This window comes from Trichomonascus vanleenenianus (genome assembly GCF_965637985.1).
Source record: "Trichomonascus vanleenenianus strain CLIB 3782 genome assembly, contig: TRVA0_024S, whole genome shotgun sequence".
Classification (NCBI taxonomy): Eukaryota; Fungi; Ascomycota; class Dipodascomycetes; order Dipodascales; family Trichomonascaceae; genus Blastobotrys; species Blastobotrys vanleenenianus.
The window spans coordinates 82,922-107,960 of NW_027481863.1; the positions used below are offsets into that span (position 1 = coordinate 82,922).

At 50.0% G+C, this 25,039-nt stretch overlaps 13 protein-coding genes across 13 annotated transcripts in view; 5 read left to right on the forward strand and 8 right to left on the reverse strand.

Annotated features, from left to right (window-relative positions):
- Positions 1-1,403: 1,403 nt before the first annotated feature.
- On the forward strand, positions 1,404-2,240 carry TRVA0_024S00892 (SUR7/PalI family protein; the record flags this gene model as incomplete). The annotated part of the gene is made up of 2 exons (XM_076685367.1): positions 1,404-1,450; positions 1,502-2,240. 2 exons carry the CDS (start codon positions 1,404-1,406, stop codon positions 2,238-2,240), a joined length of 786 nt encoding a protein of 261 aa, XP_076540373.1.
- An 858-nt stretch (positions 2,241-3,098) lies between these two features.
- On the reverse strand, positions 3,099-6,263 carry TRVA0_024S00914 (RNA-binding protein; the record flags this gene model as incomplete). The annotated part of the gene is made up of 2 exons (XM_076685368.1): positions 6,133-6,263; positions 3,099-5,319 (listed from the first exon to the last, which is right to left on the reverse strand). Exon 2 carries the CDS (start codon positions 5,304-5,306, stop codon positions 3,099-3,101), a length of 2,208 nt encoding a protein of 735 aa, XP_076540374.1. The 5' UTR covers positions 5,307-5,319; positions 6,133-6,263.
- Positions 6,264-6,855: 592 nt separating this feature from the next.
- TRVA0_024S00936 (uncharacterized protein) lies at positions 6,856-7,545 on the reverse strand (the record flags this gene model as incomplete). Its single annotated transcript, XM_076685369.1, has 1 exon — positions 6,856-7,545. The coding sequence occupies one exon, from the start codon at positions 7,543-7,545 to the stop codon at positions 6,856-6,858; it is 690 nt and encodes a 229-aa protein (XP_076540375.1).
- A 930-nt stretch (positions 7,546-8,475) lies between these two features.
- On the reverse strand, positions 8,476-8,931 carry TRVA0_024S00958 (uncharacterized protein; the record flags this gene model as incomplete). The annotated part of the gene is made up of 1 exon (XM_076685370.1): positions 8,476-8,931. The coding sequence occupies one exon, from the start codon at positions 8,929-8,931 to the stop codon at positions 8,476-8,478; it is 456 nt and encodes a 151-aa protein (XP_076540376.1).
- Positions 8,932-9,047: 116 nt separating this feature from the next.
- Positions 9,048-10,220, reverse strand: TRVA0_024S00980 (uncharacterized protein; the record flags this gene model as incomplete). The annotated part of the gene is made up of 1 exon (XM_076685371.1): positions 9,048-10,220. The coding sequence occupies one exon, from the start codon at positions 10,218-10,220 to the stop codon at positions 9,048-9,050; it is 1,173 nt and encodes a 390-aa protein (XP_076540377.1).
- A 784-nt stretch (positions 10,221-11,004) lies between these two features.
- On the reverse strand, positions 11,005-11,982 carry TRVA0_024S01002 (uncharacterized protein; the record flags this gene model as incomplete). Its single annotated transcript, XM_076685372.1, has 1 exon — positions 11,005-11,982. One exon carries the CDS (start codon positions 11,980-11,982, stop codon positions 11,005-11,007), a length of 978 nt encoding a protein of 325 aa, XP_076540378.1.
- A 247-nt stretch (positions 11,983-12,229) lies between these two features.
- On the forward strand, positions 12,230-13,078 carry TRVA0_024S01024 (uncharacterized protein; the record flags this gene model as incomplete). Its single annotated transcript, XM_076685373.1, has 1 exon — positions 12,230-13,078. The coding sequence occupies one exon, from the start codon at positions 12,230-12,232 to the stop codon at positions 13,076-13,078; it is 849 nt and encodes a 282-aa protein (XP_076540379.1).
- Positions 13,079-14,683: 1,605 nt separating this feature from the next.
- Positions 14,684-16,798, forward strand: NOP9 (RNA-binding RNA processing protein NOP9; the record flags this gene model as incomplete). The annotated part of the gene is made up of 1 exon (XM_076685374.1): positions 14,684-16,798. One exon carries the CDS (start codon positions 14,684-14,686, stop codon positions 16,796-16,798), a length of 2,115 nt encoding a protein of 704 aa, XP_076540380.1.
- Positions 16,799-17,123: 325 nt separating this feature from the next.
- On the reverse strand, positions 17,124-17,816 carry MRP8 (Mrp8p; the record flags this gene model as incomplete). The annotated part of the gene is made up of 1 exon (XM_076685375.1): positions 17,124-17,816. The coding sequence occupies one exon, from the start codon at positions 17,814-17,816 to the stop codon at positions 17,124-17,126; it is 693 nt and encodes a 230-aa protein (XP_076540381.1).
- A 251-nt stretch (positions 17,817-18,067) lies between these two features.
- Positions 18,068-19,244, reverse strand: NNR2 (NADHX dehydratase; the record flags this gene model as incomplete). The annotated part of the gene is made up of 2 exons (XM_076685376.1): positions 18,068-18,902; positions 19,117-19,244. The coding sequence occupies 2 exons, from the start codon at positions 19,242-19,244 to the stop codon at positions 18,068-18,070; spliced, it is 963 nt and encodes a 320-aa protein (XP_076540382.1).
- A 416-nt stretch (positions 19,245-19,660) lies between these two features.
- MCR1 (cytochrome-b5 reductase) lies at positions 19,661-20,674 on the forward strand (the record flags this gene model as incomplete). The annotated part of the gene is made up of 2 exons (XM_076685377.1): positions 19,661-19,714; positions 19,772-20,674. 2 exons carry the CDS (start codon positions 19,661-19,663, stop codon positions 20,672-20,674), a joined length of 957 nt encoding a protein of 318 aa, XP_076540383.1.
- Positions 20,675-21,510: 836 nt separating this feature from the next.
- On the forward strand, positions 21,511-22,866 carry DBR1 (RNA lariat debranching enzyme; the record flags this gene model as incomplete). Its single annotated transcript, XM_076685378.1, has 1 exon — positions 21,511-22,866. The coding sequence occupies one exon, from the start codon at positions 21,511-21,513 to the stop codon at positions 22,864-22,866; it is 1,356 nt and encodes a 451-aa protein (XP_076540384.1).
- A 286-nt stretch (positions 22,867-23,152) lies between these two features.
- SDH1 (succinate dehydrogenase flavoprotein subunit SDH1) overlaps positions 23,153-25,039 on the reverse strand; it is a gene marked incomplete at both ends in the record, with an annotated part of 2,821 nt that continues 934 nt past the window's right edge. The window contains one exon of the mRNA XM_076685379.1: positions 23,153-24,925. Coding sequence (XP_076540385.1) covers positions 23,153-24,925 — 1,773 coding nt within the window. The remainder of the gene's footprint in view (positions 24,926-25,039) is intronic.

Consider the following 25,039-nt stretch of genomic DNA (forward strand, 5'->3'; position numbering starts at 1 on the left):
AATGCATTGTTCATGTAAGCGCATGATTGATTACTTTGAGATCTTCATTAAAGTACACTACTTGGTAGACCCTGTCAAATGTGATCCCCACGTAATATGCAGCTAGAATACGGTACTTAATACACTAAGTGCATGTATTACAATTAATGTACTGCATCGAAATACGTTCATGGGGGACCAGTCCCCCCAAACCCCCCTTGGGTCTCCGCTATCGCGGAGCTACGGGGGTTTGGGGGCTGGCCCCCAAGTCAATTGAGTGTGTAGTTCATAAGGGGGTCTGGGGGCTTAGCCCCCAGCTACGGGAGCTCGAGGGCTGGCCCTCGAATACTAGAGTTGTGCATGTTGGGTAAATCCAACATTCACGGGTCCAATTGACAATCTAATAATAAACAATTGACAAAATAATACTTGTCAAAGCCACAATTGATGCATGCATCTCCATCTGGGGAAAGCAATTGCGTGACGAATTAATTCTTTTAATAGAAGGTTTCTAGAAGAATTAATTGCAGAACATGGGTTCCATGCATGGAAGCACGAACTGAGCCCCCTTTGACGTCAGTGGGCAACCCGGCATATTCGCCGCGCGGTGGCCGAGCCTTGGCCGCGCCACACGGCGCTGCCGAGGTAGGTAGCTCATTGTGTGGGCTATACGGCTTTTGTGCACCCTACAGGTGACAGGTGAGGGTGCCGCGCATCGCGCGCGCGCGCGCAACAACAACAACATTTTATCTTTTGTTCTGTTGTTTTGTCTTGGGTTGCCCTGGCAGCAGACGTCACTTTGCGAGACATGACGTCCCAATTCCAAGCCCACGCAAGATGGCAACATACGAGAGAGAGAGGAAAGCGGCCTACGTGCATGTAAAGCCCGGAGTGAGATGCCTGCAGCGGCTGTAAGGGTGAACATGACATGTCTTTTCTCTCTTGTTCCATGGCATATGCCACCAACCTTTCCAAAGATGGCGTTAATGGTGTATACGCCGTGTGTCGGAAAAGCATTGAGGGGCTGCCAAAAAAGAAAAAAAAGTTGCCTGACATATGTCTGCCCTTGCTTAATAAGTCAATTGCCCGTCGCTGACACTTAATCAGCGCTTTGCTTCCGTAACCGCCACCACGCCGGTTACCTAAGACGGTACCCTGCGGCTTAGATAATTATGCTTGCTGCTGTTCCTGCTCGTGCTCTCGATCACATTACTCTTCCGGGACCCGGTCCCCTCAAACAAAGACGGGAATGTCGCTGGGATAGTATTTATTACCTTCTCAAATGGGGGGAACGCCTTGAAATAAAAAAGAGAGCCTCCCTATAGGATTGTTTCCTTATTAGCCTCGCAATTCTTCTCTTTCCAACACAACCCCAAGTTATTTGAAGTTTGTAGACTTTTCTTCTCGACATTGATAAATCGACTATGAAACGACCTATCAGCGCTTCAATCTCCCTCTTCCTGCTCGCAGGGTAAGTGATCAATTGAACCAAGAAAATTGCTAACAAGTGTTTTTTTTCTAGCTCAATTCTGCTGCTCTTCTTCATCGTTCTGGCCGGGGCTAAGGATTCTTCCCCATTGAACAAGTTTTTCTGGCTCCAGGCCGACACTTCAGCCATCCCCGGAGCTCCTCCAGAGACTCGGTGGACCTTCTATGGCTACTGCGAGGTCAAAGATGGTAACAACTACAATTGCTCCTCGAACGTTGCAGCGTTTGCGTTCCAGCCCGACCGTACCTTTGGAACCACCACCGGCGTACCCAGCGACTTCATTAACAACCATTCCACCTACTACTACCTGACCCGGTTCTCGTACGCCTTCTTCCTCATTGCGCTCTTCTTCTCCGTAGTGACGCTCATCTTCTGCTGCTGTGCCATGTTCTCGAGGCTCGGCTCGGCCATCTCGGCCTCAATGAACTTCATTGCGTGGCTCTTTGCAATCACGGCAGCCGCCCTGGCCACTGGCGCCTACACTATGGCCCGTAACAAGTTCAACAACGGCGCGAACCTCGGCGTCAAGCTCACCGCCTTCAGCTGGACCGTAGTCGCCTGTCTCATCATCACCCAGGTGCTCTTCTGCATCGGGTGGTGCGGAGGCGAGTCCCGACGCCAGAACCGCGACTTCTTCGTCGAAAAGAAATCGCCTGATCGCCGACGGGGCTTCTTCTCCGTGCGCAACCGTAAGGAATCCTCGGGCCATGAGTCGCAGGAACCAATCCAGCCTGGCATCCAGCCCGTGTCGAGCTTCGAGCGAAACCCCTAATCCCCCCTAATAAGCTCTAATCTTAATATTCTAATTTCCCTAGATTATCCCCCCCTTCTCGAGTTGTACAAGTAATACATACAAATTCCTAGCTTGTCTCTTCGAGGGCCAGCCCTCGAGCTCCCGTAGCTGGGGGCTAAGCCCCCAGACCCCCCTACACTCTCTAGCTTCAACTGACTTCACCAATCCCCTCCGCGAAGCGGAGCCCCAGGGGGGTTTGGGGGGACTGGTCCACCCAATTGTACTGGGTTTACTACTTGGGGGCCAGCCCCCAAACCCCCGTAGCTCGGCTTCGCCGAGGGATTGCAGAATTCTGTGACCATGTTCGATTATCTCCGCGAAGCGGAGCCCCAGGGGGGTTTGGGGGGACTGGTCCCCCCCAATTGTATTAGAACTACAATCAGTGGCGTGTTTTAATCCCCCAGGGGCCCCAAGACTATGCTCTACTCCGCGTAGCGGAGCCCCAGGGGGGGGGGGGGGGTTGGGGGGACTGGTCCCCCCAATTGTACTACTAAGTTAGGTACTATCAGAGGTTATGTGTCATCCGCTTCCCGGAGAGAGTCAATTGATTGTATTGGTATTCAGGAAACCCCGAAGGGGGATTTGGAAGAAAAACCAGTTGTAGTAATATGAGAAGTCACTGAGGGTCTTGGAAGAGTCGAAGGTTCCGTAGCCCCGTTGGTAGCCATGGCGACGACAACCCTTGCGCCCACCCCATCCTCCAAAAATTTATATAAAGGGACCCTCATTTCTCTCCTTTTCAACTCTCTGTTATTTCAAACTCTAACCTTGAGTGGTAATGTGGAAAATGACACATGCACTAATAAATAAATAAATACATCAATTAACTCTTTTGCGTTACCACTTGGTGCGAGAGGCCCCCGTCGACGGAGTGGTGCCAGGAACGCGGCTCGGCCCGCTAGGAGCGCTCTCGCTGCGGCCGCCGGTGCTGGATCGCACGCCGAGCGGGTTCTTTGAGTAGGAGAGGCGAATGCCCCCTTTTACGCTGTTGCTAAGGCCATATCCGTACATTTCAGAGAGGGACCGCGTCGCAAACTCAATGGTTTCAAATTCGACAAAGCACATGGGGCCGTTTTGCTTGGTCCGGAAGCACAGCCGCTTGTACCCGGGCTGCTTGGAGAAGATGTTCTTGAGCTCTTCTTCCTTGGTGTCGGGCGGCAAATTGCCCACGTAGAGCGTGTTGCAGGGTGGGTTTTGATCCGCCGGGTTGGCGGGTGGCAGAACCCGACCTCCTTTTTGCATGATCTCGTACGCAGCCTTGGGAGATGTGGCGTTGTAGTTTACGACAATCTGCTGGCCTCCATTGACCGGCGTTTCGGGTGGAGTGTTGGTCTGCGACTTGGGTTTTAGGCCCGAGACGCCCGATGCACTCGATACGCTAGCGGGTCGCGATCCACTGGTGGTGGTGGTCGTACTTGAGCTCTTTATGGACGCAGCAAGCACTTGGGACATTTTGGGTCGCGAAGACGAGGTTGCAATTGCCGCCGGAGCCACTGGCTGTGGCCCATGCGGCAATGTCGGCTCGTCCTGCTTCATTTTGTCCTGTTGCACTTGCTGGGGCTGTTGTGGTGGCTGAGGCTGTGGTTGTGGCTGCAATTGAGGCTGTGGCTGTTGAGGAGCCTGCTGCTGCTTTGGCGGCTGAGGCATTGGCTGTTGCGGGAAGGAAGTATCCTTAGGAGACAGCATTTGCGACTCGTTAAACCCGGGAACCGTTCCAATAGGCGCGTGATAAGCTGGCGGAGACTGGACAAACCGGTTGTCAATGATTTCGTCAGCCGAAGGCATTGTGTAGCTGGCGAGATCCAGGTTGGACCGTGACGGCGTGTTAAACAATGAGGAAGTGGCCGGTGGCATGCTAGGAGGTGCGGCTGGCCGCGTTGGCTGGGGCGCCATGGGTTGCTTGGGCGCCTCGCCGAAGAGCGGGAACGGTCGCGGGCTCACGGGAGAAAAGAGCCCTGAAGAGCTATTAGCTGAGCTCGTGCCCATTGACGCGAATGCAGATTGGTTCCAGTTTCCAGAGACGGGGTCGCTGAAGTAATTGGTGTCGTCGTTGGTGTTTGAATCCCATCCAATGGCTGCTGCAGCTGACAGAGGCTCGTCCGATTCAAACGGCTGCCGCCGTGGCTGTTGATGCTGTGGTTGTGGCTGCTGTGGCTGTGAAGGCTGCTGTTGTGGCTGTGGCTGCTGTGGCTGTGGTTGTGGCTGTGGTTGTGGTGGTTGCTGGTAGGACATTCGACGGTCGTACTTGGTAGCCTCGGCATAGGCATTTGACAAGCGCGACGTGAAGCCATTAAGACTAAGATTTGCAATGCCCAGAGTCCCTACAACGTCGACAACATCCCTACTAGCATAGGAACACGACAAGGAGGCGGCTGGCTGGCCATGCTCGTCGAGGAAAATGTCCTTACGCCCGTGGATAGTGTGCGCCACAGTCGCCGCGCTCACGGCCGACTTGAAGTAGGCCTTACCCAAAGTGGGCTCTACGAGTTCAGTGTGCACCAAATCCGGGGCCAATGCAAACATGAGCCTGAACTCGTGTAGGGAGACCGAAGGAGGCAGTCCTCGCACAATAATGCCATAGTACTTTGTCTGCTCCTCCTGGTCTCCGGCGACCTGACTCGAGGTGGCGTCGCCGCTAGCCCCACTGGGGTAGTTGCTGCCGCCGTTTATGCTTGGGTTACTTTGGGCGCCACTGGGGTTAGTTGAAATGCTTCCGTTTGTATGCTGCGATACGTTGTGCTCTCCCTGTGTCGAAGGAGGAAGAGCAGACGGGAAAAATGCAGAGGTTGTTCGCTGACCGGCGAAGCGTGAAGATGCACCGGTCGGGCTCGTGGCCCGGGTCGAGTTTGCGCTCGTTGACGCGCTCGATGACTGTTGTTGCTGCTGCTGCTCTGGCATGGAAGGCGTTCGCTGAGAGCGCTGATAATGCTGGGACCGGGTAACAAGCGACGGTCGCTGGTCTAACAGCATGCTAAAGTTCGCTCGATCGTCTTCGTGAAGGTCGAGATCGAGCCCATACGGCATAAAGTTCAACGCTGTAGACATTCCTTTCGTGATGCTGGATGCAAAAAAATTAGTTAGGTCGAAAAAATGCAAAAATTAATCTCGAACGGCCCAAGGATATGCAAAAAAAAAAACGGGCCTAAAGCGCTTATACGATAACCACGCGATTTGTCCTCTCTCTCTGTCGTTTTACGTTTTCGTTTTTCGTTTGTTATGAAGAGTTTTCCGTTCGATATGAAGAGTTTTTCGAATTTTTCGGTCGTGATTATGCGATCTTTTTTGATGATGATGAACGTGTTGAAGTAAAAATTTTGTCAAAAATCCCCTCCAAATACGCCGAAAAAAAAATCCGGTCAAATAATAAAAAACGCCAACAAGGGAACGAAACCCAAAATAAAAAATCGCCAAACTCGCCGTGTGAAGAAAACGCCGTAAATATAAACCGTCCAATATAAAAAAGGATGAGAGAAAATATTTGGGGAGGCTGGCCAGATAATTTTTTTTTTTCTTCAAACAGAGTGGCGCTTTTCTTAATTGGGACTTTTCAGACATTCATGCCAAACAAGGAAGGAGGCCCAAAAAAGTTTTTGCCATTGCCGGTCGCAGAGTGTATTGGGAGTTAGCGTGCGCGCGCGAACGCGTAAATTGGCCAAACGGCTTTTCCCCTCCCGCTCACCACTACTGGTATATCCGGTGTGTGTGGTACAGCAGATATTACCAGGAGAGGAGAGGAGGAGGGTATCGATGAGAGAGTGGCAACACGTAGAGGAGGAACGTTGTTGAGAGAACAACAGAAGAGTGTGTATGGTTTTGCATATCCTGGGTAGAGTTCGAGAAAGTTAGTTGAGGGTAGAAGATGGATACTTACGTAAACGTTCGGTCGAGACGCGTGAGATATTTTAGGAAAGTAATAAAACGCGTTGAGAACGCAACTGATTGGCTGTTAACTTGAGAGCCTGGAATATTAAAAAAGATCGCGATCAGATGAGACGCGAAAAATTAAAAAGGCTCGTTTCAAATCGGACTAATCGATATGCCACCAAATGGCGATTCTTTGATCAGTAGCTCGAATACTGGCGCCCTTATCTCGGAGAGAAAAGGTGGCGTTGGCGTCTGCGCTGCTCAGCTAAAAAAGACGTATAATACAATATTACCGTAGTTTGGTCTCCGCGACACAAAACAGTTAACGCTAGAGCCTAGGGGAAAACCCGAGAAATACAAGTTGAATAAATTGATTGTAGTGGTTAGGATGAAGAAAGGGAAAAGGGGAGGGGGCCCACCCAAAGAAATATCGCCGCGCGGCGGGTGGCTCACCAAAAAATGGGGAGGGAGGGGCCCATCGCACGGCTCTCGCGCGCCATGAGGGGTAGCCTCACCTAATCTCAACCCCCGGGCCACCTGCCTCCCTGTTTACGATCTCCAGACATCCGGATAGTCCGCCTAAGCTTGTGTGTAGTGTATATAGTACTAAAAAGAGACTATGGGGGGCCAGCCCCCCAAACCCCCCGGGGGCTCCGCTTCGCGGAGGGAACTCGTAGAGAGAGAGAGAGAGAGAGAGGGGGTCTGGGGCAGAGCCCCAGAAGAAAGCTCTCTAGGGCCAGATACCGGAGCCTTCGCACACAGTGCAACTAGCAGAACGGCCTGGCCAGTGCTTCATTTGCCCCGATCCACGACACCGCGAGCAATAGCCACCTCCCGTGTCTATCCACATGGCTGATCGCGGAAGCAGTCTCGAGACGAGACGGTTGCCGTGCTTGACGCGCTGGGGACTGAACTTACGGAAGCAACGCTTACAGGGCTTGTTGGTGTTTACTACAATGCCCGTATTTCTGCATTTAAAGCAGAAATATCCATCGGGGTAGGCGTAGGGGCGAAGATTGGGCCCGGCGTTGAACGGATCATACGTCTTGGTGTAGAGCGTTTCGCCAGGCCCTTTGTCGTCAGCTCCGTAGTCATCGACAACCTCAATGAGTTGCTCTCCTTCGGACCCGAATATGTGATAGACCTGTTTGGACTGTGTGTTGCGAAGGAGCGGAGTACGGTCGATGGGCTGCGATTCCCGGCGCTTACGGGGGGCCTGGTCATTGCCCAGTTGATCACTTAGGGCTTGATCGAGGTCTGCTGAGCTCGAATTGGTGGATCCCACAGACTGTGTAATGGATATAGATTCTTCTTTCTTATTTGCAATGTTGAGACCCCCCAGTGCGTCAATGAGATCGTGATCTGCCAACAACACTGTAGAAATGGCACTGAGAGGCAAGGAATGCTCAAAATGCTCCATTTGCGAGAGTCGGTAGCTTGGAGGGGGTCGTAGAGGGACATCTTGTGTATTGGTGCCTCCGGCTGGAGGCAGTTTCCTCCTCGTTGAGGAGGCCGAAGTATTAACGATGGCAATGGGCATAGGGCGCGTGCTACTTCAACCGTCGTCGGTATGTGTTTAGATAGTGGTTGTTGTGGTCCATAAGTACCGGTATTGATGCGCTGGCCAGTCTTATCGCTTGTATGAGTAGCCTTATTCCTTATATGAGTATGCTTATCAGTTGTGTGAGCCGCTTACTACTTGTATGAGCAGCCACTTGTTACTTGTGTATGACTATCCTTATCGCTTGTATGAGTAGCTTTCTATAAGGCAATTTATTAAGCAGACACTCTTCTGGAAATAAAGACTGTATTAGCAATGTTTTTCAACAAAATAACTGTCGATATAAGGAGATCAGAAATTATAGACACTTATATACCCTCTCGTATCAGGGGGGAGGGGATATATAGGCTGACTGATAAGCAAACATTGCCAAACAATGGATACGAATATAGGAAGGTGGGTACGGTATTAATATCACACGCTTATTCTAAGGTAGCGTAACCCCCCTGCCAAATGAAATGACGCCTGATTAACACCTTTTCAGTTATTTCGGCGTCGTCTCCAGTGCATTTCATTTTTTTCCCCACAAATACGGGGTGCAGGTGTGTGCCATGTGTTCGACGATGGTCGGTCGGTCGGACGAGCCGGAGGCCCACATCGAAAGCTACCGATGGAAAAGAGCCACCGACTGAACCAGAGCTTCCGATGGAAATGACCAACCGCTGGAACCCGAACTGTCTCCGCTGGAGTTTTTCCGGGTTTACCCACGGGGGTTCCATTGGCTTTGGCTTTTAATTCCTTCCCCTCTCATTGGTAAAGGCTATACGGTCTCTTGTAAAGGCTACGCGGCTAATACTGAGTCCGATGGATCGGGTACGCGGAAATATGGAACACCTCAAAGTGAAAAGCAGGGTTCTCAGAGTCTCGAACTCTCATTATAAGGCCCACTTGGCATCCCCGTTGCGCATCGTGCAGCCAGGTGTTTAGATGAGGAGACAGCCTTGCATAGAGCTGGGCCGCTCCATGTCGGAGTTTGATCCCAGATCCGGTGGGTGTGTTCACAGGCTCTATAATTGCATCCTCCACCAGCACAGGCGTGTTTTTGGGGAATACTTGGGACTCGATCTCCTCTAGGGTCACAGTGGGCAGGCCGCTAATGTCCGTGGTGATCATGTCATAGTCGTCGCTCCGCAGGGAGTCGGCGATTTTATCTGGCGCGTCGCGGTCAATGACACTGGCCAAAGAGTCGAGATCATCGTCGATCGACTCTATCAAACTGTCGTTCAACACGTATCTGTAGGACATATTAAAATAGAAATGGTATCTGTTGCTCGTATTCGTTAGTAGATTATTGATGGGTTGTTAGTAGGTCGTTATTAGGGTGGTTCGTAGTGTCGGGTAGAAAGGTTGGTTGTTGGTGGTTAAAGTGTGATGTGGGCTCCGAAGCCCATGTACCTGACAGTGCACGGTTTCTTAGGGTTCGCCGACACTTCCACCCCTAGATCGATCCAGCTGCCGACAATAAGATCCAAGTGTGCAATGATAAGCCGCTTGCGATCTGTACCGTGCTCAATGTCGACTGGTATGAGCTCCTCTTCCGACCCGTCGCGAAAGTGCACCGTCAGGTTGTCCGGCGTCGATCCATCATTGAGCTCCAGCGTCAACTTAGCATGCTTCCTGCGACCGGGCTTCTTGTAAAACCGCGGGTCTGTGTACGATCGGACCTGGGCAAACACGCGAAACCGGCTTCCAGGTCGGTACATGCCACTGAGCAGGTGGTAGACGCGCTTGAACTTGAGCTGAGAGTAGGATGCGTCGACGAAAACGTGTTCCGAGCACTTTTCTGAGTCATCCAGCCGTAGCAGCTTGAATATATCTACCAGAGTGCCAAGATTCCCCATTACTTTAGCACCCGTAGCGTAAATGAGCTGTTTTAGAATTGTCACTTCCGAGGGTCGAAGTTTGAAGTCCCGGCCATACTTGCCCCATACTGAAATGTCGCCGGTATGCTTGGACAGACTTAGCAGCCTTGAGTTATGGGTCCACCGCAGCTGCGTGCAGGTTCCTTCAATTGACTCAATCGAGTCTGCATCGCTGCTGCTGCTGTTGCTACTAGCGTCGAAACTGACATCGCTGCTGCTACTGGCGTCAGAATTGACAATCAGCGTGGTCTCGGTACCTTCATTTTCGCTCTTGTTCAGCCCCTTCGCATCAAGGAGTAATGCATTGTAGCGGAGGTATATCTCCTTACTCAGCACGCTCGTCTGGCTCGATACCAGACTGTGTCTAGGACACTCTGAGCATTGTGGACCGAAAACAATGTCATCGGTCCAACCAGCTCTACACTCAGTTATCTTGAGATTGTACAGCATAACTGCATCCCCTTCAACAAGCGCTGGACGCGCCTTCTTGGGGATGACCACCTCGCACTGCTCCTGGCTGTGCGGGTCCACGATGGTGACCATATCAGCCTTGAGCGGGCCTATCGACATGACATCGCTGCACACGATACCATTGATATCCACCAAATTACGTGCTCCCACTGTTTGCAGCTCATGGATGGCCGTGAACTCATCCTTCAGCGCCACGGGCATCCTTTGATATTACTTCTCACGGTCAAGCACCTATTGGTTCTCCTCCCTCCCTTTCCTTCTGTTTTGTCTCCCTCTCACTCGTACCTTCAAATCGTCGGCACAGTACCGGTAGTAAGCTTAGATCTCACGACTGCACTACTCTTCGCGAATCCTCAGATCAATCAATTATCTTTTCGATATCCTTGAAATATTTTTTTTCCTTCGTTCCCAGATCCAATACCATGGAGTGGAATGCTCTTTATGTCGCTATCCGGATCAGACACATTAAACTGTCATATGTATACGAGTGAAAGGAGGGGGAAAAATTGCTGATAGATGCGCGGCGTAGCTCTCTTCTCGTGCAGCTGATATGCTGGTACTATTCTCAGGCAAATCGCGTTTTGCCATTAATTACAGGCGGTGCACAATGGGGGGCTCTCTACCATTTTAAGTTTCGTGCATAATTCACCGAATCGGGCACAATTCCAAATGCAATGCCTTCTATCACCAATGGCGTTTCCTGTTGGCACTCTCGCTAGTGAACTGAGTTAAACAGTCGCAGCATGGCCCTGGCTCGATCGATGGCGTGTAAACCTCTTTACCAAACGCAGCAGATCTAACTTACCCCTTAGCGACGGATATGTAACTTTTCCGTGGTACCATCTCACCTGCAGAGGTTCGCATATCCCTTGCATTATCCGACGCGTCCCCCCCTAAAAATCGGTATATTGGGCCAATATCACCTGGGAATTGCCCCGTGAGTTAGAGGCTAGATCTCTGGAATAATAAACGGCTGTCAATCTGGTTAATTGAGCGTGGATCTAATGGGTCTTGGAATTTGTGTAATGTCTAGCCCTTCAACTTTGACGGAGTATTCCATGTCTCGCCGAGTGGTTGTAATCTTACACTGGTAGACATGGGGCGTGGTACCCAGCTCGGCAAGCCTGGCTCTAAGCTCGTCCTCGGATCTGAGTCTGCGGATTGTGTGAGGCAACTGACTAAACCTCACCCGAAGGCGCATATCTGACTGGTCTGAAATAACCAGCGTAAACGCCTCTGATTCAAACCAGTCCCCTAAGTCGCTAGGGGTGAAGCCAACCACCGTCCCGCAGACTTTGACAACACACGAAGGGAACTTATTGTTCGTTAGGGCCAGGATGGAGTAGAACCCTTCCATGCTGTCAGTGCTTGGTGCGTGTGACTTATCAAACAGGTTTAAATTACTGGCCTTGTCAATGACAAGTTTTGAGCTGCTGGAATTCACGTTGACAGTTAGTTCCTTTCCCAGTTCAAATACCTGGTCAATCTCTTTGCGTGTAAAGTTCTGACAAAGGGCAGTAGTTTTCTTCCCATGGACTTGAAGCCCGAGTTCCGTGCTGGACTCGGACAATTGACTAATTGAGGTAACTCGTACTTGGGTTCTGTTGATAGCAGATGTGGGCGACTCACCATCGCTGCCAAAAATATATGCTCGCTTAGTTGACCTGATGCGCTCAAGGCTGTCGTAGTCGTTGCTGCCCGACTTCAGCTCGCGAACAATAGCATCTTCGCCATTTACAGCGTTTCTCGCCACGAGGGTCCCGCCGAATATTCTCACTACCGAACCTACTTTGCACTTTTCCTTGAGGATGACCTTTATCCAGCTGTCTCCGTGAACTAACTTTATATCGTACTCGCCATGCTTGCTACGAAATACGCAGGACGCAACCTGCCCTACGATGGAAACGTCTCGACCTATATATTCTTCTATATTGCCCTCGCACAACTCCTCCTCCATCTTCATATTTATGCCGTAGTGACAGGTACTCGGTGGTGATAAGTTTCAGTTGTCGGCGTTACGCCGTACGGCTAACTGACCGGCGATAATCATACTGAAGTGGATACCTGGGGGACCAGTCCCCCAGACCCCCTTGGGGCTCCGCTATGCGGAGGGATGGCTGAATAACTATGTAGTTTAGTTCCTGGTAGTGCCTCGAATATAAACAATTGAGTCAAAATTCTAGCCGGAACAAAGTTGTGCTTCTGTAAACATGGCATCCTTTACCTATATTTTCGCTATTGTGCTAGCAGGTATTGCTTCTTACTTAGGGGTGCTTCAAACATCTCAGCTGTTCAATCAATGCGCTTTGCTAGAGGACGGGTTTAGGTGGTCGGTGAATGTCAAAGATATCCAAGAGTTAGACCTCCAAAAAGCCTGCAACTTGCCTGCAACTACGTCGCCAGAATCCGCAGCCCTCTTCTGCAAAGAACTATTTGCTGCGAAAAATTGCGACGAAGCAGTCCCATTGGTAGAGAGCACATTGCTCTCTGCTGCATACCTGCTAGAAAGCGGAATTGCCGATGTTAGCAAGCCTGATAGGTCGCTGCAGAGTTTCCTACGCAATACGTTCCACGATCTATACCAAGCAGAGCCACTAAATGGGAGAACATCACGCCCCCATCATACGAAAGTCATTGCTGAGCAGTACATGGCATTCAATGCTTCTCGAATAATACCAGGCTTCGCTAACGACACATACTTGCTCCAAGCCGTGCTATTCAACGATGGTCAGCTGCAGCTTCATGCGACATTGCAGAGTTGGATATCCACTAACCATCCCGGTGTTAAAATTGTTATGAGAGCCGTGCACGATCGGTCTCGAGGGTATAAAAAGGAAGCACTTATTGACGAAGTCCAGATTGCAGCAAGTACATGGGTTCGCTATGTCAACGAACACGACGCCACATGCTATTCCAGCTTCCTGACCAGCGGCAAGCCACTATACTTTAGGATTATGCCTACCTTACGTCCAATGACCTTGTCATATGAGCAGCTCTACTGCTTCTGCGAGGAAAAGCGCTCGTTTTTCATGGGCCTGGGTAAGAGTATTTTCGACTAGATATGTGCAAATAGTTAATTGCCAAGGACACAGGATATTTCAGCCATACGATGTAACTGAACTTTATATTTTTTATTATCATGAATTTCCACTACCTTGTATATTCAATTTTTTTTAGTACCCTGGTAGCATTACGAATCATTTTGCCATAATTATACCATTAACTAACAGTTACCTCCTCCATCTGTCAAACAACAATTTCAGCTATCAAGGATAATGGTTCTAATATTTATTACAAGATGTGAAAGATTGGTTAGCATCTTTTCTATAAAATGGTTAATGCCGTATTCCTGCGATACATTTAATGGAATGGATTCGAGTGGTATACTTGTGCTTATAAGAACTTACAACTCAGTTGCATTAGCTTTCGCCAAATTTTATATTTTGGGGCTTAGTGGGTATATTTAAATTATTTAATTACCGTTATAATCAGTTGAACTAGTCCGTAGGTCCTTCGCGTGAATCATTTACCAATGTCGCAAACATTAAACGAGAAACTTACAATGTAACTGTGGTTGCACTACGCTCCTCCGCAAAAGCAGAGGTATGGGAGGTTGAAGGTTGGCCCTCGAGTTACAATAGCTTTAATCTCTATATATCTATAGGCGCCTATGAGATGACATTCAGCAATTATAGTCAACCGAGCTTTGTTTCTTCAAATAGAAGATTGATAGCAGAAGTCAGCACCAACCCGCCTGATTAGCTAACATTTGTACAAGCAGACTCCAATTAGCGCACCAATTGGAATTGTACAACTACGGTAGATAGCTTACTGTAGTCTGAAGGGTCAGGTTGTACTTGTCGGTGTAATTCCGTCAAGTTACATGAGTAGGAGTCAGGCAGAAGTTGATTGATTTTCGCTATTTCAACGCGATGGACCAGCCCAGCGCACAGCATTGAGGTGTTTGGTGAAATTTTCAACGAATTGATAGTTGCGGGTATCCTACTTTTCATACTTTTTTTATGTTATCAGACAAGCAGATAGCTAGATTGTGCCTTGTATCAATGCAAGTCGGTTCGATATTAGTCTGGTAGCAAGGCATTATACCATGTTAATTATTGCAGGTGTGTTGTACGATGGCAATAGATCTGGTATCACGGCTCAATGGCTTTAGTTTCAACAGCACCAAAAGAAGCACCGTATCTTTATCCCCGAAATCCATTGCCCAATGGTCGAGCTCTTTTGAACTCCTAGGAGGTCTACTGAAATACGCATCCTTAATTAGATATGCTCCAATGTCGCTTTACTTTATTTTTTTCTTGTTCATTTTCTAGCTGCAAATCGTACATGTTTTATGGCAAGTTTCCATAGGGTTCGTGCATCACAACTCCGTTTCACCGTACTGGTTTTAACAGTCCTATCTCAAAATTTTTGTACAAAGTACGGGTTTGCCAAATATTTTATCCATTAATCTTTCAAACAATGGAGATTTTAGAGAGTCATAAATTTTTTTAGTATCATTAGTCAATCACACCTTTTGCATCGCGAAATTGAATCATAGTGGCCCGTATACATCGGCAACAGCCGCACGGCTGAAATATAGTGCTGAAAAAAAATTGAAAAACTTCTTATCGGTTGAACGACATATCAAACGAAAAGAAATAATGGGAAAGGAGAAGAAAGTGAGAAGTAAACGAGGAGACAAGAAGAAGGACAAGACGAAGGGTCGAAGTCTCCTCGAAAACAACTCCATCGTTCCGCTTGACGAGGATGATTTTGAGAAAGGGGCCGAGATCAAGGTTTACGACGATGACCAAGATGTTGAGTCCGACGTAGAGATGGATGAGGGCGAGAAGAAGGAGCAGCGAGCATTTTTCGGTCTTATCGATAGAACTGAATTGGAATACTTCAAGACCGCTGAGTCCACTCTGGCCGTAGACGGGTTTGGTAGTGCCGAAGAGCGACAAGGGTTCATCAGCGGTGTGTTCCGGGAAGCGCAGGGCAAGGAATTGAAGCTCGTGACAGAACAGATTTGCTCTAAACTTATGGAGCGGCTAATTTTGATGGCATCTGTTAAACAGCTGAAGCGAATTTTCAAGAGCTTCAGCGGTCACTTTTTGCAGCTGTCAAAGCACAAGTACTCGTCCCACTGTGTTGAGACCCTGTTGGTACGATGTGCTGCTACCGTGGAGAAGGAGATGCTGAACCCAGAAGGAAATAAGGAAGAGGACACTAGCATGTTTTTCGTGGATACCGGTGACAATGAGGCAGAGCAGCCTGTGGTGGACGACGATGAAGATGATGACGGTGAGCCGTGGGTGTCAATGGAGACTCTGTTCCTTGGCATGGTTGAGGAATTGAAGCCCCACCTGCTTTCGCTCCCGGATCACGCATATGGGTCGCATGTTCTACGATTACTTTTGCTTATCCTGTCTGGCAGCTCTCTGCCATCCACCACGGCCAAGGCTACTAACCTGAGATCGAAGAAGAGTAAAATTGCTCGGAAGATGATCTCCATTAAAGACAATAGCGAGTTTGAGAAGGCGTACCAGATTCCGTCCTCGTTCGAGGATTCCCTCAAGGAAGTGCTGGAGGCATTTGCCGAAGCGCTCGACACCACCAAAGCCAGAGAAATGGCAATCCACAAGGTGTCGTCCCCCGTGCTGCAGCTGCTTGTCCAGGTAGAGTACACTACTACTAGTGAAAAGAAGAAGAAAAAGCTCCAGCTCAAGTTCGCGAACCTGCTGTTCGAGACCGAGTCCAAGGAAAAGGATCGATCTGAAGAGTCGTTCGTGGAGTACCTTCTCTCTGATCCGATTGGTTCCCACTTTATTGAGGCAATCATCCCGTGGCTGCCTCTTAAGGTCGTTGAGAGACTCTATACACTGTATATGAAGGATCGGATAGCCAAGCTGGCGCGACGGGACAATGGCAACTTCGTTATTCAGGCCCTGCTGAAGAAACTGAGGCCCGTAGAGGTTAAGGAAATCCTTGATGCGCTGATCCCACAGTTCGAGGAGTACATTGGCGACAACGTGGTGCTCTGCCGAGCCATGATTGATGCTTCCGGTGCCCAGCAGAGCTATAGAATTGATGAGATCACCGATGCGGTGCTCAAGCTGTACGGCATGGAAGAGGATAAGTCTCAATTCCTCGAGAAGCTGCTGGAGCTCAAGTCGTCTACTCTGGGCAATACCAAAGGCGACTGGCCTACTGCTGAGGAGATGCATCGGTCGCTGTTCCTTCAGAGTGTCATGAAGGCATCGCCCAAGTTCCTTGGATACACCATTGAAGGGTTCCTTTCAATGGAAAAGGATCGACTGCTACTGATCGCCAAGCACTCGGTGTTTTCTCACGTTCTCGACAGTTGCCTGGTGCCCCAGGTCGACATCGTCCTGCGGCGACGAATGCTTAACCACTTGTCGGGCTTGTTCGCTGAACTCTCGTGCAATGCTTACGGCTCCCACATTGTTGACCGATGCTGGAAGTTCACGTACAAATTGAAGCATTTCCGAGAGCGCATTGCCAATGAGCTGGTCGCCGAGACCGAAATGGTCAAGAAGAGCATGTATGGTCGGGTCGTCTGGCGAAACTGGAGCCTGGACAAGTACATAACGAAGAAGTTCGAGTGGTGGAAGGTTGTCAAGGCGGCCGAAGACAGCATTGCTGAGTCGCTTGGAGAGCAGCCGAAATCCCAGCAACCACAACGCATGCCAGCGGCCCCTGAGAAGCGACCAAAGGACCGAAAGCCCTACGATAGACCCAGCAGACGAAACTAATGACCTTTAGAAATTTTGGGTTCAATGGCTCTCTCCAGGACTACCCTGGGGGGCCAGCCCCCAGACCCCCCTGGGTTCCGCTTCACGGAGAGCTTGTGTACTCATAAAAAGTGTATGATATTTCTATTTGACTCCAGTTGTTCGACTATTTGGATCCTGGGGGGCCAGCCCCCCAGCCCCCCAGACCCCCTTTTGCTCCGCTTCACGGAGGATTTATATACTCAAAAGCTATGATATTTACAATCTAATTGATGTTACCAACGGTAGTTTTATTAATAAGTTATCCGATATTTAGTCAGTTTAGTCAATTGAAATGCTAATGCAACTACCACGCACCCAAAGTCCTTCGATCTCGCAACCCCAAAAATCGCGCCAAAGTATCATAACTGGCATCAATTTCCTCCTCAGTCGGCTGAGCAGCGGCCGCTGCACCCTGTTTGTCCTTATCTAACCCCAATTCCTCATAATTGGTACCGGCCCGCTTGAGAATATCCTGCAACTCAGCCTCATCAGGCGGTAGAAGCTCATAATATCGCAACCAAAATTGCACAGAATCGTTGCCGAGCGCCTTGAAATCCTTCAATGTCGTCGGAAACTTCTCTTCCTCATCTCCCTCACCTGGAACAACACCGTCCCGGCCAGGCAATGGCGCAATTGCGTCGCTCTCGGCCGATACAAACGCATTGGCCGTTCGCCTGACAGATCGCTGGTCGAGAATGTCCAACTGATCCTGGAGCTCTGTGACCAAGTCTACAACATCGTCATTGGTTAGAGCGCCGTCCTCACCATGTCCAATACGCCCATTGTCCTCATCATCGCTCTCATCGTCCTTGATTCGCGACGGTGGCGTGCTACCGCTGATTCTCAGCGACCCCAGGCTCTTGCGTTCGCGGTCCACCTGCAGCCCCAGTACATGGCTCCCCGTGTCCACAATGGCCTGGGCATTCTTCTTGACTAGATCGGCCAGGTTATCGACCTGCTGCTTCAATGATTCCAAAGACAATTGGTTCTCGCTCATTTTGTCTGATTGGATGAAAAGAATCGAATTGGACGAACAATCGATGATATATGTTTGTTTTGAACGGAGATGATGTGCATTTCCATGACGTAAGTGCAGCAATCGAACAAAGACATTATATCTTGGACTATATTAACTAATTAAGAAAACAATATAATTTATAGTTAAATAACAATGCTTAATTCAACGGAGCTACAGAGACCTCATCGAGCCTGACTATCCTCCAGTGGTCAATTGGTGAAGGAATTGAATTACTCAAAGAGCTTGTGGAAAGATTGGCCAACAAAGTCAGAGAGATGGGATGTGAGAACGGCTCTACCGTGTTTCTCGAACGCCAGGTGAGATGAGTGCCGCGTAATGCACGAACCGGCGAAGGCAGCCAACAACATGAGATCAGACTCGTTGATATCGTCCTTGTGGTCCCATATTTTGTCGAGATATGCCTTCCTCCAGCACAGGAACGTGCCAATTGACCCGCTGAGGGTGTCTCCTTGACCACTGACTCGCTTCTTGCCACCGGGAAGGTCTCCATGGATGGTAATCTTGCCGTTGGAAATGTAGTCGATCTGACCCTTCTGGATGATTGCCACTCCGTCGAGCTTCTGGGACAGCTTTAGGCAGTCTTCAGACATGTGCTCCGGGTCCGGAGTCAGGCCAACTGCTTTTTGGAGTCGTTGGAATTCGACTACGTTGGGTGTGAGAATTGCCTGGTCGTATCCTTTGATAATGTCAACATTAGACTGGATAAGGTAGAGTCCATCAGCATCAATGACCATTGGCATCTTGCGACGCCTGCACTCTTCGACGACCCGGGTGATGATCTCGAGCATGAACTGGTCGCGGCCCATTCCGGGGCCAATTACTACGACGTGGACCCGGTCGAGAATCTCACCAACACGGCCTATAATCTCTTCTACAGTGACACCGTCGGGCTTGGTTCGGCTGTCATAGAGGTACGGGTGGACCATGAGGTTCGGGGAGTAGGTTTTGATGACCTGACCGGCGCTCTTTTCGCAGATAACGTGGGACATATCTGCTCCTACTAGGGTCGATGCCATTGCCGAAAAGTACGGCGCACCAGTATAGCTGGATTGTTAGTCAATTCTTCAACCAGCTCCATCACTCCTTCCATTGGGCCTTGTTTGCTGATAATCAGCTCTAATAAACGGCTTTAATAATATTAATCGGCTCCAATTGCATTCTTTTTGCAACTGAGAGAAATAGAAACACTCAAAAAAGTTGAACGGGCCACATGGATTAAAAGGTTGAATGGGTTGAAGGGTTACATGAAGGCACTTACTCTTCGCTACCACCGATAATGGCAATTCGGCCCGCTTGGCCCTTATGGAACGTGTCCAACAACGGCGGAATAAACTTTTTGGTCAATTGGATCAGCTCTTTCCTCGATTTGTTCACCAGAGACGACATTTCGCAAAGACTGTCAAATTTCACAGTTGAAATAATAAGGTGATCCGGGAACCTTAGTGATCTGAACCCATCACCCCAAAGCAACTCATTAGTACCGAGAACCCCACACAGCCTTGCCAAAATCTCTCCGGAGCCATTCTACTCCCCTAGAACGACCATCGGAATCAATCACGCGGCTTTTTGAGTCCGACAGCCAAGCCAGGTCTCGTTAGTAATGGTCCGGTCATTTTTATCCTGCCGCATTGCGTAATGGCCCGCACCCGTTTGCCTATTAGTACCTTGTGGGGGACAGCGAGCTCGCTCCGACCAACCACAGGGCGCTCCGGTCCGTAGCTTCCCGCGCCCGGCAAAACGGCTATATAAAAGAACTCTGCAGCGATCTTTTAGTCCTGCAAAGTCATCTTTCTCGAGGCACAATGAGCTTCAGTTCTTTCCGAAATGCTTTCTCACACCAATTGAACGCCGCAAAGGTTAGTGATCGCATTATTATGCGTGATTTGGACCGTTATACTAACTTTTTGACACAGAAGCGAGCGTTCAGCACTACTACCGCCCAAGCCAAGCGAACTAATTGGATTCCAATGGCCGCTGGTGTAACTGCGGCTGCGGGCGTCCTCTACTACTCCACTACGTCTGTGCGAGCCGACTCCAAGAAGGCTCTCATTGGCGATGACCAGTGGGTGGATCTCAAGCTAAAGTCCTTCCACGACGAGTCGCACAACACGCGACGATTCTTCTTTGAACTGCCCAGCGAGGAGCACGTTCTCGGTCTCGAGGTTGCTTCCTGTGTGCTGACCAAGTTCACCCGACCACAGAATGGCAAGAACGTTATCCGACCGTACACTCCAGTCTCCCAGCCTGAAGACACCGGCTTTGTCGAGTTTGTCATCAAGCGATACGAGAAGGGTCTCATGACCAACCACCTGTTCAGCCTCCAGCCAAACGACACTCTTGCCTTCAAGGGCCCGATCCAGAAGTACAAGTGGACTCCAAACATGCACAAGCAGATTGCTCTCCTTGGCGGTGGCAGCGGCATCACTCCGCTCTACCAGTTGATGCACCACATTGCGAAGCACCCAGAGGACAAGACCAAGGTGCACCTGTTCTATTGCAACGTGACCGAGGGCGATATTCTGATCAAGAAGGAGCTCGAGGAGATTGAGAAGCAGCACCCAAACCAGTTCGAAATCACCTACTTGCTCGACAACCCACCAAAGAACTGGAAGGGCGAGACCGGCTACATTACCAGGGAATTGTTGGAGCGAAAGATGTTCAAGCCAACTGACGAAGACGTCAAGGTATTCGTGTGCGGCCCACCACCAATGTACGACGCTATCTCCGGCAACAAGAAGTCCCCATCTGACCAGGGTGAGCTCACCGGTATCCTTGCCGACATGGGCTTCAGCAAGGACCAGGTGTTCAAGTTCTAAATTTAGCTAGTCAAAATATACATCGCCAATTGCACCATATGTGTGTTCGAGGGCCAGCCCTCGAGCTCCCGTAGTTGGGGGCTCTGCCCCCAAACCCCCCGTCACAATCAACCAGATTACTCGTGACTTTTTTCCATCTGTAAGCTATTAATGGACCCTATAGAATTGAGGTATTATGAAATCAAGAGACCGTTTACCACTGCAAGCATTGAATGTCTACGTATCAGTTGATCTCTCCCCGGGATTAATGATATTACGGCTTCAGCAGCATTTGACCAACATTGAGCTACCAAAGTATCCAATTGAGCCAATATCGTTGGACTTTTACGCTTTTTGCTATTTATGCTGTATTCCTCTTGGACTGCGGAACTTCTATACTAGCTGCTACTAGGTATTAGTAACGAACTATTACTAATGTACTGCGTGTAAGCTGATATCGTATTACTAAAGTACTACTTATGAAGTATGACCAATTGCTTCCCATATTATCAACTACTGCCGGTATGCAAGTATTACCAACGACCTTCTAATAAACTGTGAGTGCAATTCTAACGGATTACAAATGCAATGCTAAGGAATTACCGGTACTAACAAGCTCTGCTATCAGACGATTCGTGAACCGCCGCTATCGCCAAGGTACCAGGGACAGAATTGAACCACTGTACCAAGATTTCTACTATGGCACTACAACATTCTTCTCTACGGATCATCTCGGAACAGCCATCCAAAGAGTCAATCACAGACTATATACAATTCAGTATTTCGGGATGATCAATCACGGAGATTTAGTTTGTCGGAGATGAAAAGTGAAATTTCACCGATCCCCCCACTAAACGATGAAGACGCTAAATATCGTATTCCAAGGATGCTGCCACAGCCAGCTGAACAAGATCTACGAGTCGATCCAAGAGACCTACGAACATGTCGATCTAGTACTCATCGGAGGGGACTTCCAAGCTGTCCGGACGCCGCAGGATCTAAATTGCATGTCCGTGCCGCCCAAGTACAGGCGGCTAGGTGATTTCCACGAATACTACTACGGCACGCGAAAGGCGCCCTACCTGACTATATTCATTGGTGGCAACCACGAAGCCAGCAACTATCTACAAGAGCTCCACTACGGCGGCTGGGTAGCTCCGAATATATACTATCTGGGCGATGCCGGAGTGGTTAACTTTGGGGGGATCAGAATAGGCGGGATCAGTGGTATTTTCAACGACCACCATTATGAGCAGCCACATTTCGAGCGAATACCGCTGAACCGGTCTTCAGAGAGGAGCATATACCATATTCGCCAGTTCGACGTGTTGAAATTGGGATTATTAAGGGGCAAGATCGAGATCATGATGTCCCACGACTGGCCCCAAGGCATTATCCATTTTGGCGATAAGAACTGGCTTTACAGAATCAAAAAACATCTTCAGTCGGATGCAGAAAGTGGGAGACTTGGGTCTCCGCCGGCTATGGAGCTGCTGAAGCAGTTACGGCCGATGTATTGGCTCAGTGCCCATTTGCATGTGAGATTCCAGGCTTTAGTAGAGCACGAGAGAACTAAAAATGAAGATGAGATCGAGCTGGACATTGAGAAGAAAAACGAGGACGAGATCGATTTGGATTTGGGTGGGAATGAAGATGAGATTGGACTGGATTTGGGTGGGAATGACGACGAAATTGAATTGGATATTGACGAGACTACGAATGACGACGAAATTGAATTAGATCTTGGTGAGACCCCAATGAGTGAGGAATATCCAAAGAACGAGGAATCGAACGCAAAGGAATCAACTGGGTACCCACAAACGGCCTTTTTAGCACTGGACAAGTGTCTTCCCAGACGCGAATTCATCGAAATGATCCGCATTCCAGCTCCAGAATCCGGTTCTAATGAGCTGTGTTACGATAAAGAATGGCTGGCTGTTACTCGTGCGACTAACAAGTTCTACACTGCTAATAAACTACCATCCTCGGAGGACTTGGAGGCACAATTAAGAGCCGAACGCCAGTGGATCGAGGCGAACATCAAAGACCTCAAAATTCCGCTCAACTTTGAACCGCTCACCCCTCAATTGGCCCAGATCTCTGCAGAAACTGGCATTGACATACGCACTTTGTCCCAGAGGCAACCGCCAGTGCAGATCAACAACCAGACTCAACAGTTTTGCGACCTGCTCCAAATTGAACGCCTGCCATAATTACTGTACTACCAAGCACTACCCTGTTTTTCCCCAACCCCTCTTAGCTTCACTTCGCGGAGATAGTTTAGTCACTACAATATCTCCGCGGAGCGGAGCCCCAGGGGGGTTTGGGGGGACTGGTCCCCCCATAAATGGATTCAATTGCCTTGGGGGCCAGCCCCCAAACCCCCGTAGCTCCGCTTCGCGGAGGATTCCGCAGGGGTCGGCTATCTCCTACGAATGATGACAGTAGAGTTAATTTGCATATATATATACCTATAATTTTTCTTTGCTTTATACAGAATTAGTAGACACGCTTAGCTGGTGGGACGGGCTTGCACTCGTTTGGATCGAGGGTCTCAGAGATGACGTTTCGGTAGGCGAGTCGAATCTCGTCGCCCGGCTTGTCCTGCCACGACAGGGTATGCTTCATCCAGTTGGCGTCGTCTCGGTCTGGGTAGTCCTCTCGGGCGTGGGCACCTCGGGACTCCTTTCGGGCGACGGCGGAGTAGGCGGTCTGCATAGCGCAGGTCAGCAAGTTCTGGAGCTCCATGGACTCGACCAGGTCAGAGTTCCAGATCATGGATCGGTCCTTGGTACCAATGTCCTTGATGGATCGGTCGACCTGGGTAATCTTCTCTACACCCTCCTCTAGAGACTCCTGGGTTCGGAACACGGAAACGTCTCGCTGCATGGTCTTCTGCATGTTAAGTCGGATCTCAGCAGTGGACTTTGGACCCTCAGCGGTTCGCAGGTGGTCCAGGTTGGCAATGGACTCGTGGCCAATGTCGGCTGGCACTGGCTCGTGTGGCTTGCCTGGGGTCAGCTGCTCCTCAATGGTGTGGCCCACGGCTCGGCCGAAAACGACCAAGTCAAGCAGAGAGTTGGCGCCAAGTCGGTTAGCACCGTGCACAGAGACACAGGCGGCCTCACCACAGGCGTACAGGCCTTCAACAACCTTATCGTTGCCATTCTCGTCAATGGTCAGGACCTCACCAGTCCACTTGGTTGGGATACCACCCATGTTGTAGTGGACGGTTGGCAGAACTGGAATTGGCTCCTTGGTAACGTCGACACCGGCGAAAATGGCAGCAGTCTCAGAGATACCTGGAAGTCGCTCCTTGAGGACAGAGGCTGGAAGATGCGACAGCTGGAGGAAGATGTGGTCGCCTTCTGGGCCCACACCTCTACCCTCTCGGATCTCGAGGGTCATGGATCGTGAAACAACGTCTCGCGAGGCCAAATCCTTGGCGGTTGGCGCGTATCGCTCCATGAATCGCTCACCGTTCTTGTTGAGCAGGTAACCACCCTCACCTCGGGAGCCCTCAGTAATCAAGCATCCAGAGCCGTAGATACCGGTTGGGTGGAACTGGACGAACTCGAGATCCTGCAATGGAAGACCGGCTCGGGTGACCATGGCGTTACCGTCACCAGTGCAAGTGTGGGCAGAAGTGCACGAGAAGTAGGCTCGTCCGTAACCACCGGTAGCAAGAACGGTCTTGTGGGCTCGGAATCGGTGCAGAGTACCGTCCTCCTGGTTGTAGGCGATAACACCGACACACTTGCCGTCCTGCATCAGCAGATCCATGGCGAAGAACTCAATGAAGAAGTTGGTGTTGTGTCGCAGGGACTGACCGTAAAGGGTGTGCAGCATGGCGTGGCCGGTACGGTCGGCAACAGCACAGGTTCGGTAGGCCTGACCGCCCTTTCCGTAGTCCTTGGACTGACCACCGAAGGCTCGCTGGTAGATTCGGCCCTCCTCCGTTCGCGAGAATGGCATACCGTAGTGCTCGAGCTCAATGATGGAGGCTGGGGCCTCACGAGTCATGTAGTGGATGGCGTCCTGGTCACCAAGCCAGTCGGAACCCTTGACGGTGTCGTACATGTGCCAGTGCCAGTCGTCCTTGTGCATGTTACCGAGGGCGGCGTTGATACCGCCCTGGGCGGCGACGGTGTGGGATCGTGTCGGGAACAGCTTGGAGATGCAGGCGGTGTTGAAGCCGGCCTTGGCCAAACCGAAGGCGGCTCGCAGACCGGCGCCACCAGCGCCAACGACTACACAGTCGTACTCGTGGTCCTATGTTTGTTAGCCTTTCTCAATTCTCGAGAATTATATATAAGCCACTGTCGACTGTTGATCGTCATCGATCGGGCGATATTTATCGAATGATCAATATTTTTCGAACGATCA